The sequence below is a fragment of the Perna viridis genome, chromosome 13, assembly GCF_037379345.1.
Source record: "Perna viridis isolate PV_CMFRI_1.1 ecotype Kerala chromosome 13, ASM3737934v1, whole genome shotgun sequence".
Lineage (NCBI taxonomy): Eukaryota > Metazoa > Mollusca > Bivalvia > Mytilida > Mytilidae > Perna > Perna viridis.
Window position 1 is genome coordinate 22,244,861 of NC_142457.1, and position 15,153 is coordinate 22,260,013.

The 15,153-nt window shown below is 31.4% G+C and overlaps 1 protein-coding gene across 6 annotated transcripts in view; it reads right to left on the reverse strand.

The window, feature by feature from the left end:
* The window catches only part of LOC148600004 (uncharacterized), a 61,060-nt gene that overhangs the window by 24,395 nt on the left and 21,512 nt on the right, over window positions 1-15,153 (reverse strand). For 2 of the 6 annotated variants that reach the window (XR_015917580.1, XR_015917579.1), the window contains exon 1: window positions 14,876-14,982. Coding sequence is in view for 4 of the 6 variants with exons in the window: in XM_088556985.1 (XP_088413111.1) it covers window positions 5,115-6,791 (1,677 nt within the window). In the remaining 2 variants the exon portion in view is untranslated. Of the gene's footprint in view, window positions 1-17; window positions 6,796-9,616; window positions 9,664-14,875; window positions 14,983-15,153 lie in introns of those variants that run through there. The other 4 variants (XM_088556986.1, XM_088556987.1, XM_088556985.1 and 1 more) reach the window with 3 other exon arrangements.

Here is a 15,153-nt window from a genome sequence, read left to right on the forward strand (position 1 = left end):
GGGCAAACAAAAAGAGATTTTCGTAAAATGTTTTATTTTTTTTTTTACACCAGCAGTCTGAATACTATTACATGACAATTTACACAAAAAATATCAAATTTGCTTGGATTAGAAGTAAAATTCTGGATACTTGAAAAAATTCAGGAACAATAACTCTTCTCTTCTAATATGGAGGACTGCAATAGCTTGCTAATGTTTCACAGTAATTTTGAATTGAAAGCATATTTAATTTACACATGATCAAAATTGACATACATGTATTATTAAGTTATTGCAATAGTAACTTTAGAACTTTAACTTCTATAGCATTAAAAAAAAATCCAAAAAAATTAAATGGTAAATGTTGTTAAAATATTGTAATAAAGTGTACAAAAAAGAACAAACAAAAAAAAACAAAACAAAAACAATGAAAGTCCCCACTATGAAAAAAATCTTGATGATTCAAACTCTTGTTTGTTCACAGAAACAAAATTTTACTACTGATGAATGATGGACAGCATTGGCATGGAAGCAAAATGGATTATCTCCCTTAGAACGACCTGTACACTGTAATACAATGTACTTTAGAATTAATATCATTGGACTGGATCTCTGTTGATACTAAATAATTAAGTGCAAGTTTTAAATCAGGAAATATGCATGTCCATAACCCACAAATATGACAGAATAATTTTACTCAAGGATACTTTCTTTATTTGAAAAGATTATACTTTGATCTCTACATCAATAGATTTGTTCAGAATAATTTTTTAAGAGAAAGTAAGAAAAAATAAATTTTTGACAGAATTAGCTGCCCTTGAAATGTTCATTTTGTGCGCATTTCATTGAGATTATAACTCGCCTTACCAAAATTATATGCTTTTCAAGTGCACTGTGGTATGGTGTTAAAATAAAAAAACAAGTAATATTGACATGTAATTTTTTTTTTTGCCTGATAACAATTTTTTCCAATTTAGCCAATTACCCATAATGTTTTTAAATTTGGAAATCTCTACAACTGAATGAATAATTACAAATGAACACTACATGTACATGTATTTTATAAGTGTTATTAACTTCACTCTTCAACATGCTGAAGTGCAAGTTCAAACAAATAATCAAGACACAATGTATAATACATGAAAAACCTTTGATAGCTTAGTTCTACATAAACGAAAGTTCTCACTAGAGAAAATAATTCCATCTTTAAAAAAGAATCCAAATAGTCTGCCTTTCATGCGATAATCCATATTGGCAGAGTACATAATTAAAGACTCTGTGAATTGGCAAAGTCGCTTGAACTATACGCAATCTTTAAATAGTCCACGTTGACTGCATCCTGAAGATGAATACATATTCCACAGACTCTATTGGAATGTGTCACATTTTTGATGGACATTAAATATTAGGTTTGTCATTAATATCCATATTGATCATGATAAAATATGTTGGATTCACCCATTATCGGAAAATCCGAATTCACTAAGTGTTTAAAACCAACTTCCACCATGCCTTGGCCATCTACATGTAGATACACGAATATTGTTCCTAGTGTATCAGAAGATAAATTCCAAATCATTCTACTGTTTAATGTACATGAACATGTAATTCCATATGGCTAGGCCTCATTAGTTCTAAAATAAAAACTGGGTTTATCCATCTCAGGAAAAAGCCTTGTTAACAAGTCACATGAGATTTCCTATTAAATTGTCAGACTTTGGTGGAATTGAATTATAAATAATTGATGTAAACATATTTACAGTGGGTATCCAGGGGGTTCATGGGGTGGTGGAAAATTTGTGTTACATGTATCTTCATTCAAAATATCCAATGAGCAAATAATGATCTGAGTGCCCTTGGGGGACTTCCCTTTTTAAAAGTTTCTCAATCCAACTCTGTAGTACATTGTACATACACACGAAAACGAAACATATATATTTACAAAAAAAATAAAAATGAAAAATAAACAAATATTGTAAATAAATAAATGTGCATTCTACTCATGCCATGTACATTTATATACTGATAAAAATTACATTTAAACGTAGATGATGTACTGTACACATGGTAAGTATTGAAGAAATCTCCATGTATTTATAATTAGTGAAAATAATTTCCAGTTTATTTACTTAAAGTTAAAAATATTTAAAATTTCAAGAAAAACAAATGAATATACATGTAACTTCAGAAGGATTTATAAATGTAAAGTGCATGAAGAAATGTATTTAAATTTAAAAAAAAAACAAACTAAATTTGACTTACATGTACAAGGATATCACAAGTTGCCAAAGTTGAAGGTGAAATGTCTTGTAAAAAAATTCAAATCCTGGATAAAAATACAAATAAAGTACAGTACATGTTTTTACATAACTACTTCTTTTACAGTTTCATTTTAATTTTTTGAAAGTATTGTTTTTATAAATAGTCAGTAAAAGGATACATACATGTACATCTATTCATAATATTTATAACTACAATAAGTTATAACTATTTGTTTACAGTGCCTAAAATGTTCATTGTTTTAAAGAGTCTTTTCAAAGAATATACATGTACATGTATATATGATATTCATGACAAATAACAAATAAATATTTCTTAAATCATTTGAGTATGACTAAATCAAAGATAGAAACATGAAAATGATAAATACAACTATATACATGTACAACAACAACGAAGAAACAGATTTTCACTGATGACACATCTAGATACATGTATTTGAAAAACTTGATGAAGACCAAGACTTAAAGAAATAAAGAATAAAGAAATATGAAATAATTTCCAAAAAAAATCAATCATTTTACTATATAAACTAATTTTGTATTATTTCTTTTAAAGATTTTTAATTAAGTTAATTGCAAAATGTATTACATTTATGTAAATAAAAAAGTAAAAAGTTATTAAAGATAATTAAGTCCATAAATTAAAACATGTTTCTGAAAAACATTTCTTAGAAAAAAAAAGATTATTTCTGATATTGTTATAAAGATTTCTGATAAATTAAATCATTATAGATTAAACATGTTTTATTTATCTTTAAATCTGAATTTGTTTAATAAATTAATGTTGTCTTAGTCCATCAAGAGAAAAAAAAAACACCAACTAAATCTGAATGCACCATTCAAAGTACATATACATGTTATAATCTTATTATACTCAGCGTCACATAAATAACATACTGAGTATAGTCATAAAAATATGAACTGGCATTGTTCCTCACATGAATCATTCATTAGATTTGAACTAATTATAAAATACAGGTATAGGTGTTAACATAATTACAGTGGCGGATCCAGGGGTTCAAGGTGTAACTCGCCCCCCCCCCCCCCACACACACACACAAAATAATTATTAATTTTTGTAATCTATGGACCTTAATGAGCAGATAATAACCTGGCACCCCTCCCATTTTTCATAATTTCTCCATCCGCCCCTGTTAGTGCTAAATATATAAAATCAAATACACATACATGTACATATATATTTACAACAACTGACTTAAAAATCAACATTTATACATGTAGATGTACATGTACCTACATGTGAATCAATAAATTGGAGATACATGTATTTCTTTTAATTATTGAAGTTGCAAGTACATGTAATCACTGTTGTGGGTAATTTAATGTCCTTAGTAGTATCTTTCAATAATATACATGTAATTGATATTTCCAAAAAGAAAAAAACAATAAAAGTTCTGAAATAAATCAACCATTTAAAAAAAATATGTTCATTTTAGTTGAAGCAATGAAGACTTATAAGGATATCACATGTTGCCAAAAAAAATTCTATTAAATTAATTCTAACCATGACTAAAAAAATGCTACATGTACATTACATGACTGTACTTTTTTAATTATTGTTTTAAAGAAAGTTATTTTTAAAGGCCTACATCTAAATACTGGGTATGAATAAATCACTAATACAGTACATGTACATGTACTTAATTTTTACCACATTCATATTTTGATGTTGGAACTTGTAATGGTGTAAGATATTTACACAAAGTAATACTAGTATTAAAATTTATAATTTTAATTATTTTCAGTTTTCAAACGAGAAAATTTCATTAATTTAGAAACATGAAAATGCAAATATATACAACAAAAGGCAAAAATTATTTTCAATGATGACACATCTACATGTAGATACATGTACATGTATTTAACAATCTTGATGAAGACCAACACTGATTGATAAAAAAATATAAATTAAATTTATTTTACACTGTACTCAATATGAAATTTCTGTACTATTTCAAAGATTTTTTTAATAAGTTAATAATTATCATATTTTTGTAATCTTATGCCAATATAAAAGTAGAAAGTTCTGTCAAATATTGTTAAGATTTTTGAAAATTAAGTCCACAAATTAAATCATGTTTCTTTTCTTTTAATCAAGTTAATAATCATATGAACAAATGTATGTTTATTTATGTCTGACAATTTAAAAAAAAGTGGAAATGTCTGATATGATTAAAATTACTTTAGAAAAACAAACCTTATATACTCGAATTCACCTCAGCCAATTTTTATTTTTTTAAATGATCTTATATCATATTTCTGCTATTTACATTTAATGAAAGAAAAACCCGGTTTCGAATGAAAATGTTACAACTGGTACCTAATATATAACTTACCACATATAGTATTCAATTGGCAGGGAACCAGACATGTGGCGGGAAATCATGGTATTTCAGCTCTTCAATTGTGAGATAATAGGGAACATTTCAAAATACCCATAGAAACAAGATGGCGGACAAACAATACGCTCAATGCAAAATTCTCATAAAAATAAAAATGGAAATATTTCGATCTCGGAGGTAAGAACGAAAAATATTTGTATGAAAGTTGTAGTACAGAACGACATGAATAAAATGGCAATTTTTTAAAAAGAACTTATGAGTAATTTAAAAGATAATAAAAAAAAACTGCAAACAGGCTGAGGTGAATTCGTGTATACATATAAAAAATAAAGTCCAAAAATTAAATCATGTTTCTTTTCTTTTAATCAAGTTAATTATCACATGTTTATTTATGTCTGACAATTAAGAAAAAGGTGGAAATGTTTTCTTACCTTGACATTGAATTAATCTCAATAATTTGTTTATCTCAGTGTTGGTTCTCCATCAAAAGTCAATATACAGTAAATATCCTGACCACATTATCATCAACAACAGTGAGATGATGGGTCACTTTATCATAATGTACACACCGACGGCAATACAACCCATCATCTCCACCGACTACAACTTCATGTTTATCTCCATCCCTTGAAATTAGTAATAAATTATTGTTGTAATAATCACACACAAAAATATTCTGCTGTTCATCCATTGATATTCCACTAGGCCGTGACATTGTATTGTGATCCTTGAATGTGAAGATAACTCTGAGGTCAGAATCTAAGACAGTAACTGTGTCGTTGTTGTTCCTAGAACAGGTATAACATATTCTGTTGCCATCTGTGTCTATATATGAACTACCATCAACAGTCTGGTCATCATGGAGTTTGTCTATTTTTTCTGTATCTATATTAATTTTTCGGATTCCTACCTGATGTACACAGAAGTATAAATGTCCATCACTATGTGTAATTCCCCAGACTGGACTCTTTATCTGAAGTGTTTTAATGATTTTACTCCTGTCTACATCTATGATGGAGATTGTTTTATGGTCAGGATTAGAAACAGCAACATGGTTCTCATTGATGACTGTTACATCCCATACTGCATTGTATCCTCCATTAAATCTGCCTGATGATTTGTGTTGACCATTACTGTGTAGTATGTTTACTACACCATTGGACACATCAGTCAACACCAGGAGTCCATTAGGCAGCGTACAACAACCAGTACACAAACCTTGATCTACTGTAAACTGTTGTTTAAGTGTCAGTTGTCTGGGGAATCTTGTCTTCATCTCTGCCTGACCTATGTTTGGTTTGTTTATGTCTATGGAGGTTGCATTTTTTTCTCTTGATACTTTAATGTCACACAGAGTTTTAATTCCAAAAATTGTGTCGTCTGCTGTGATGTTTTCATTCATTTCTATGTCTGTATTATCCATGGCTCCTTTTTCAGATATTTTTTGTAAGATTTCTTCTGATTCTTGAACTTTTCTCTCCATTTGTTTTGTTGCAATAAATGCTTGGAAATTTGATGCATGTTTCTTAATGAGTTCCTCTTGTCCCAATAATTCACCAAGTTTTCTTTTATTTGATTCCAGGATTTTTGTGGTGGCTTTGATTTCATTTACATTTTCATTTACAACTGACTCTAACGTTGATAGTGTTTTGTTTTCTAGTTTCTTAATTTGATCAATAAGTCTTTGTGTTCTTTTTTTTACATTTGTTGATAATTCTTCCTTCTTAGCTTTCAGTATTTTCACATTTTCTTCTTTTTCAGTGATCGCTGTCAAAAACGTTTGATGAGTAATTTTTAATGATATCCAAACATTTTCGAACATGGCTGAAGATTTTACTTTTTTGATCACATCGTCTATAGGTAGAGTGTCTTCACATTTTTTATGAGATTGCAATAAACACATATAACAGACAACACAATCGTGAGACCTACAGTAATATTGATATTTTTGTTTGTGTTCTTCACAGTCGAGTTGAATTTTGTGGATAAAAGATGGTAATTTTAGGTAATCTTCATAAGGTATGGTGCTGTGGTCCCTTGTTGCTTTGCCTACTCTGTGTTGCTCACTACATGTTGAACAGAGGGATTCCTCACATTGTGGACACCATACTTCAGGAGTGCTGGTCCTTTCTAGTAACAGACAGATGCTGCAGCTTTCAGATGCCATTTTTCTGTAATATAAATAGAGAACTATAGGATTTAAATTCCTACTTCTTAAAATCAGTTAAATATAGCTTAATATAATCCATTTTTGGATTTGGCATTGGTTATATTTTTTATGTTTTGACTGTGATGGTCAAAACAAAAAAAAATATATCTCCAGCACCGAATCCAAAAACGGATGAAGCTCTAGATATTACCTTGGTTATATTTTTTTTATCGACTTTTGAATGAGTTCAGACCTTTCATACAGTTTGTTAACCCTCACGGAGCGTAGTGTAAAGGGAGGAGTTACATCATCATATATTGTTAAACCCCATACTGGTGGTCAAAATACAAAATACTAAAGCTCTAGATATTACCTTGGTTAAGTACATGTATATCAAGCCCCTGTTTTTCTTTACAAAAACTAATCCAAAGTTGTGATTACATGGGACTTGGGTTAAAATCAGCTACGTACAGACAATTCTCTTAAAATCAATTATATATTGCTTAGTATTTTTGGGATTTGGCATTGGTTTTATTTTTTTGTTTTGACGGTGGTGGTCAAAGCAAAAAATTTTCTCCAGCGTCGAATCCAAAAACAGATAAAGCTTGTTACAAAATGTATTTTTTATTGACTTTTGAATGAGTTTAGACCTTTCATACCGGTTAAAATCAGTTACATATCGCTGTGCTGTGAAACGTAGCTTTAACTATTATTTTGTGATTTGGCACTGGGGATATTTTTTTCTTTTGACGGCGGTGGATTCAGCTTATTACCAATTTTTTTATCGACTTTAGAATGAGTTTATATAAACCTTTCATCTTTCAACTACCCTGGACTTTTTATGAGCAACTCGGCGGGTGTTTCTAGAAAAGCAGAGGACACTTAACCTACTTTGTATGTATTATTTTATTTACATGTACTTCATGTTCTTTTTTTTTTTTGGTATGTGTTTTCCATGTATTGTCTTTATCACTGTATTACTTTCATTTGATTTCTGCTAGAACCTTGGTTTCCTTGATTACTATTCATACTGTGGGTTAACCCTCATGGAGCGGAGTAGTCAAAATACTAAGCCTCTTGACCTGACTTTGCAGATACGTACATCAGTCGTTTTAATTGTAGCCACAAATAGCAATATTTGACTCTTTTCTTGCTATTTGTCACTAATGTTCAAACGTCTGTGCGTTTATGTATATTAAGCCCTTGTTTTCCGTTAAAAAAATCCAAAGTTGTAATTACACAGGTTAAACCTACTCCAGCAATGCTAGAGTCCATCTGGCAAGCTATTTTCTGACTTGGTGCCATCCTACGAGTTGGGGTATGGGGGAACGGAATTCAAACTTCTTACGTAGTAGGAATAAGGTTAAACCTCTCAGGAATCTCAAATTTAAGTACTAGCATGTCTATACTCGGCGTCACATAAATAACATACTGTTAAAATTTGAATAAAAATATTTTCTACGACTTTATTGACACCAACCGTCGTTTAAATTGTCTTAAATGACTTGCTCATTCGTTTAGCCAAACAGCTTCTCAAAAACAAGTCGCTTATTAGCTTAAATCATGCGTAACAAATCCTTACGGGAAAATCCCATACTAATATCCGCCATGTTGGTTTTTACGGGACGATTTGGCCAGCACTCCACAGTTTAGTTTAGTTTCCCACTTTTGGCTAGGGATGAAAAATGACATAAATGGAAACCGGTGGTTGCTATAGTGATTAAAAATGAAGAATCTATTGTTGATCAAACATTTTCTGAAAAAAAGGGGACTTTTGGAAGTATTTTGCAATGTTTTATATATTTTCAATGTTGAAGGGGCTTTTTTTCAATAACAATTTGACTTCATTGTGAAAGTGAAAGTAAGTCAATTTTTCACCATGCTAAATTTAATAAGTGGATTACAAGGTGAAATAGCTCAAAATCTAACCGGCGATGCCCATATGAGGAAGGGGTTTTCGAAGGAAAAAGTTTGAACAGTTTCAGGGGATGAAATAAAAATTGCAGATATTTTGCGGGAAATTTGATATTTTTAAACCTGATTTTATGAACTTTTTTGCAAATTTTCGCATATTTTTGCATGGTTTCTATGGTAACCCTATATGCTGTGGGTAATTTTTTTCCAGAACATTTTTACTGCATCCTGAAGGCCTTGGCTAGAGCTATTTCTAGATATATAGATTTACAGATGCTTGACATTTTTTTAAAGTGATAAATGTTACAAAGCATCAGATTACAAGACCAAAATTAGGCAGTTCTACAATACTGTGGAGTGCTGGCTTGTTTACAAACGAAGTGCGTAAGTTCCCGTCGAACTCCGGTGACAATCGTCTGCTTGATCAACTTCTCGGTATTATACGTTGTTCGCGTAAAATAAATCCGAGATATCCGAAATAACGCCGAATTGCATTCTGGGTTCTTCGGTTTTTGGACAAACCATTTAAACGTAAACAACATCTCCTAGCAACCCGATCACTGTACACATGGCCGACTTTTTACAATGTAAATATTGCCACCTAGAATTAAAATCTGACCGGAATTTAACGATTCAATGTTTAGGGAGAAGCCGTTTGGCTAAACGAATGAGCAAGTCATTTAAGACAATTTAAACGACGGTAGGTGTCAATAAAGTCGTAGAAAATATTTTTATTCAAATTTTAACAGTATGTTATTTATGTGACGCCGACTATAATCCCTTTCGGGATCGGTGGTGGTCAAAACAAAAATATATCTCCTGCACCGAATCTCAAAAGGTTACTGTCATGTCTTAATTTTGCACAACCGTATATATCAAGTTTGAAAATCCACACAGTTATTGAGGGACAATATGTTTGTATGACTTACAGACATGCAACACAGTCAGGGCTTTAAATTAGCGGTGTTCCTACGCCTTTCAGACAGACGCGGAGTTTCTGTTTCAATGATGACGTATGTCTGCGGGTCTCACTAATTGACGACAAGAAGTGACAAAAAGCGACAAGAAACAACAAGTCGAATAGCGCAAAGAAAATTTTGTTTTCATTTAAACAGAGAATTACAATTGTTTATTTATGTGTTTGATTTAAAGCGAAAAAAAAAAAAAAAAAGAATAAGAAAATACTGTTTTTAAAAACCAGGAAAAGAATATTTTTCAGGTAAAAATGTGAAGATAAAAGGTTGTTTGAAATATTTCCAAAATGATAGTAGCCTCAGGAAGTTTGTTTTCATTAAAGAAAAATAATAAAAAAGAAAGAGATAAATCAATAAAGTTACAGGAAAACTGACTTCAAAATATGTTATAAAGATTCAATTCTCTCATTTTTTAGAATAAGGCATATTGCTGAACTTGGTATTATTTTTGCAGTTTTCATATCTCTCTAAATAATAACCCATTTTATCATATATTTTGAACTAATTTCTTCTATAACAATGCTTTTGCCATATTTTTTTTTTCATTAAAGAAAATATATAAACAACTGCGCTTTAAAGCGCATGATATGCCCGTTGCCCTTTTAACTTGTCCTTATGTTTTAATGAATTTATATGATCAACTAGAAATACTGTAAAACCCTCCCCCCAGAAAAGTAAATAAAAAAATGCTAAAAAAAAATTTGCATTATAAATGCTACCTCAATATTAACTAAGTTTGTTGTCTTGAAATTAGTAATAAATTATGTTTGTTATGATCACACAAAAATATTCTGCTGTTGATCCATTGATATTCCAATAGGCCGTGAAATCTGACTTCAAAATATGTCATCAAAATGCCATGCCCTCGACCTCTCAGCTCCGATCATACAATTTTTTTTTAGAATAAGGCATATTGCTAATCTTGGTATTTTCAAGTTTTCATATCTCTCTAGATAATAACCTATTTTATAATATATTTTGAACTAAGTTCTTCTATAACAATGCATGTTGCTATCTTTTTCTTCCATTAAAGAATAAAAAAAAACAGCTTTTCTTTTAATCATACCACTGAATATTGTTTCCAAATAATTTCCTTTTTGTTATTTCACATAAAACATGTTTCCATACTTTTATCAATTTGAAAACACATCAAATCAAATCTAATATGTATAGAGATATAGTTTATTTATGAATTGTAGTATCTAATTTGTTCTAACTGTTCATTGGTCAAATTGAGAAAATATGTTTTTTTTTTAATTTTAAATTTGTATCAATTGACTTCCGTTTTTTTCTAAATTTTCCTAAAAATAATTAACTCATTTTTCAATAATTATCTCATTTTTTTCCCTATGTCACTTTATTTTGCCTATAAATGAAAAAAAAATATTGTCGCTTGAATTTCTCGAATTCTTGACCTTTCTTGTCCCCACTTGACACGTCTTGTCACTAATTAACTATAAATTTCTATAGGAAACATTTTGTTAGTATTCTCTGTACTCCAATCCAAAACTTTACATGCAAATGTAAAGCAGCATCAAAATCCATTCCTTTACATGTAAATGTAAAGCAAAATTAAATCCGTATCTTTACATGTAAATTATGTAAAGCAATACCTTTATTTGCCTTCAGTAAAGCAATACCTTTATTTGCCTTCAGCAAAGCAATACCTCCTTAACACTCCAAGTGTAAAGTCATACTCGTATATATAAATGGGCTAAAAACACAAATTAAGACAATATTAATTTGCCGACCAGCCAACCGCAGAAGATAGACTTACAAAGATAGGGGGAGCCGAAGAAAAAGTAGAGCGTCTATAAACCTAGTTTTTTTGTGTGACTTCTAATCGATTCTCTTATGAATCGGCAATGTACCCATCTTTGCTTGTATCTGACCTGCACCTTCCATGCCTCTTCCAACACCTATCATTTACATTGGAAGTAGCAACTGCTGTAGCACCACCTGAGCGCATGGAATGTAAACCTAAATTCAAACTATTGTCAATCATCCTCAACCTGTTTAGAATACTGTGACGTGCAGCTGTATAACTAAGTTTCTTGTTTTGTAAATCAATTTGCATACGGACTTGCTCCTAAATATGGGCCTGAACAGATGACCATCAGAAAACAAATTTATGTCCGAGCATTTAACATACCTATTAAACATATTTAAAGTGGAAGCCACCGTTGAACCTTTCGCAATGACAACCTCATTACCATGTCTGTATTGATCAGTTTTAGATTTGTTTATATAAATGACTAAGTAATCATCAAAAACCTTAACATCTCTGCAAAGTAAAGAACTTATTTCATCATATCTGAGGAACCCAGCGTAACTCAAAAGAATCATGGTTAGATCCCTAATGACCAATAAATCTTCTGAATCCTTAAATTTCCACAAAGTTTTATCAATAAATCCGTATTTACGGGATCTTTCTTCTGTTTTTGAGGACATGCGATTCTCTTTGCCGACTTTTGAAGAGATACAATGAAAGAATTTAACGTGGGATCGGGTAAGTTATTAATTTGACGAACCCATTTCAAACTGTAAACGACGGAGTTTATGGTATTACAGGTGGAACCGAACTCTAATAAATATGTGATATATAATGCGACATGTATGGGCTGGGCCGGTAATGCTGAAAACCCCTGTTTTTTTAATAAACCCTTCCCATTTTTTAAAACAATTGAAATAAGATTTGATAATATTGTCACTCCTGGAAGACACAATGTAAGAAGTCATCTTGTCAGATAAATTGTGCATCCATGACCCATCCTGAATATCGGCGGCGGCGACTGCATCACTAACCGTGTCCTTTAAGCAGATTCTGAGTGTTGGCGACATCTTTCTGCGGTGCATTTATTTTACGCATTTCAGTAGAAAAAAAGTGATCTTATTTCAGACATCATGTTGTTCTGGGCGACTGTCAATGCACTGGCGACTTCAATTCGAATTTTTTCATCGATGTTGGCGTCCATATTTGAACTTGTCACTGCGAAAGGTGGCTAGTGAATGACAACACAGACTCACCTGAAAACCAATTACCATTGGTCAGGCCACATATCATGTGATTAACCTCGAATTGACAATCCAATATTTTCCCGCTATACAAGCGAAACGCAGAAAAATACATTAGTTTTCCAAACAATGTGACATTGAGTCACGGTAAGATAGCTACTTGTTGCAGTTTGTGTTAAAGCTTCCTGGTTCAATCAGTTCAATCATAATACAGAGTATCAGAAGTACATGTAAAGTCCGAAACGAACTCAATATAACATCAAACGAAACGAAGAACGAAATCGAAAGAAATGAAATATAACAAAACCAATCAAACCAGATCCATTATTTAAATATAGAAATTGAATTATAATGAAATTGTCCCAATAATCATTATAATTAATAGGATTTTAGTCTATGCCAATGATGGACGGAGCACTTGTGCAATCGTCTACTTCCGTCAGAACATTTTAGCCATTCATAGTTCTAGTCTTACATTCCACATACATGTATATAGGTCGCTGACGCTCCGTTAAAACAATTAATTATGTTTTGGGTAGGAAGGACAAACTATTTGAAAATGTTATACGTTGTGAAGTGGCTCAGTTAAACATACATAACAATAATAAATAAGTTAACAATAGTCACATTTAAAGGTAAAAAAGGACCTACATACGAGTATATTCAAGTTACCTATTCATTTTTAAATGCATAATAAACCATTTGATGTTTAACTAGAAATGAAAACCCAGCGAGATTGTAAATAGTCTTCAATCATAGAAAAGGAATGATAAAAGGAATGCCGAGTACTAATTGGGAAAACTGTCTTATGCAGGGCTTGAGGCAGTGGTTCCAGTCAAGAAACATTATAAAGAAAGGGATGTCATGCTTTTATTTTCCGCTCATTGTTTGCCCATTTTTGTTACAAAAAGGTAGCATAACCCCCGAAACCATCCTGACGTATCATCAACTGTATCATAAATATATTTTTATTACGATTACCGCCTCATGACAACGGAAGCTACGAGATGGCAAATAAAAATGAAACTTTGCATAGACGATGGCATAGGAATTTCGATAATGCATTTCTTGGGAATTGTGCCATTTTTTGGTCTGGTATTATTGCTTTTTGCAATATTAATCATTATATTTTGCTATTTTGGCCATGATTGGTGGAATTATATCACAGGGGCTTGCTCCTACTATCAAATATGCAGCCCGACTCTATATATTAATAAATATTGGTGGTGATACCTGTGTTTATTTATTAGGTTGTTTGCAGGGCAGTAATAAGTAATAATTATATTTGATTTTATTCGGGGGGAGGTGGGGTTGAGTTGAATCGAGTTACCCCAAAATCTGGTATCCCCGTTTTCTTGTTATATACTATTCGGACTGCATATTTGGGAGTGGGACCAAGCCCATGTGATAGTATTTTAATCGTTTTATCGTTTATGTTATTGTACATGTCTCTGGATTAGGTGCCCAGAAACTAAGCGCTTTCACATTACACATAGGTGTCTATGAAACAACTTGTAGCAGCTGTTAACCTTATCAACTGAGAAATGAAGATAGTTGAGTGTAACACGTTTCTAAGAATATGATTTATTTCAATGATTTGTCGCTTAAGGAGTTAGAGCTGGGGTAAGGGACGCCTCTTCAATCAGTGATATGGTTGCATCATATTCGATTTCACCAGAGCATATAACGCTTTCTTTTGAAACGTAATGAAATCAGTCCAAGTTACTTGATGCTTACATGAGATTGATGTCAAATGCAGAATACAAACGTTATGATGATTTGTAAGAGTTATATCCTTTACCCTATATCTACCTCCTTAAATTTGAATTTTTTAGCAGACAGTTTCGATATAAATTGATTTAGTACATGAGTACTTTGATTCTACAGCATGAATCACCTCTACCATTGGCAGTGCCTGAATTCTACGTGGATTGGTACTTGAATATACATGTATTAATACTTGATATATATGGATTTAACGTGTGTACATTGTATGTGGCAGACCTCATTCTGTTTTGATATTTCCAAAAAAAAAAAACAAAAACAAAAACAAAAACAAAAACAAAAACAAACTAGTCTTAGTCTTAAAGTTTGACCCTTGACATATTTATCAACAATTATGAAATAAAAAAGTACGGACAATATAAGAAGATGGTACAATGAACTGAAGTAAATGCTGAATGGAAAAGTAAATCTTACTCTTTACTGGTCAGTATTCCCAATTAGCACGAAGTTAACTTATTTGAACGTTAGCCAGGAAAACGCCCTGTTGGTTTAGTATGGAATGTTATCTTTTTACTTCCCGTTATAACCACACATTACACACGATTAGTTATGGAAGCTCATAGGGTACAACCGATTCCTAGTTTTTTTTTCAAAATAAGCCAGAATAATTGGTTAAAACTCGTCTTGTCGACATTTCAAAGGTCAGAATGCTGTTTTATAAACAAACATGTCGACTTTTATCATAAATTATT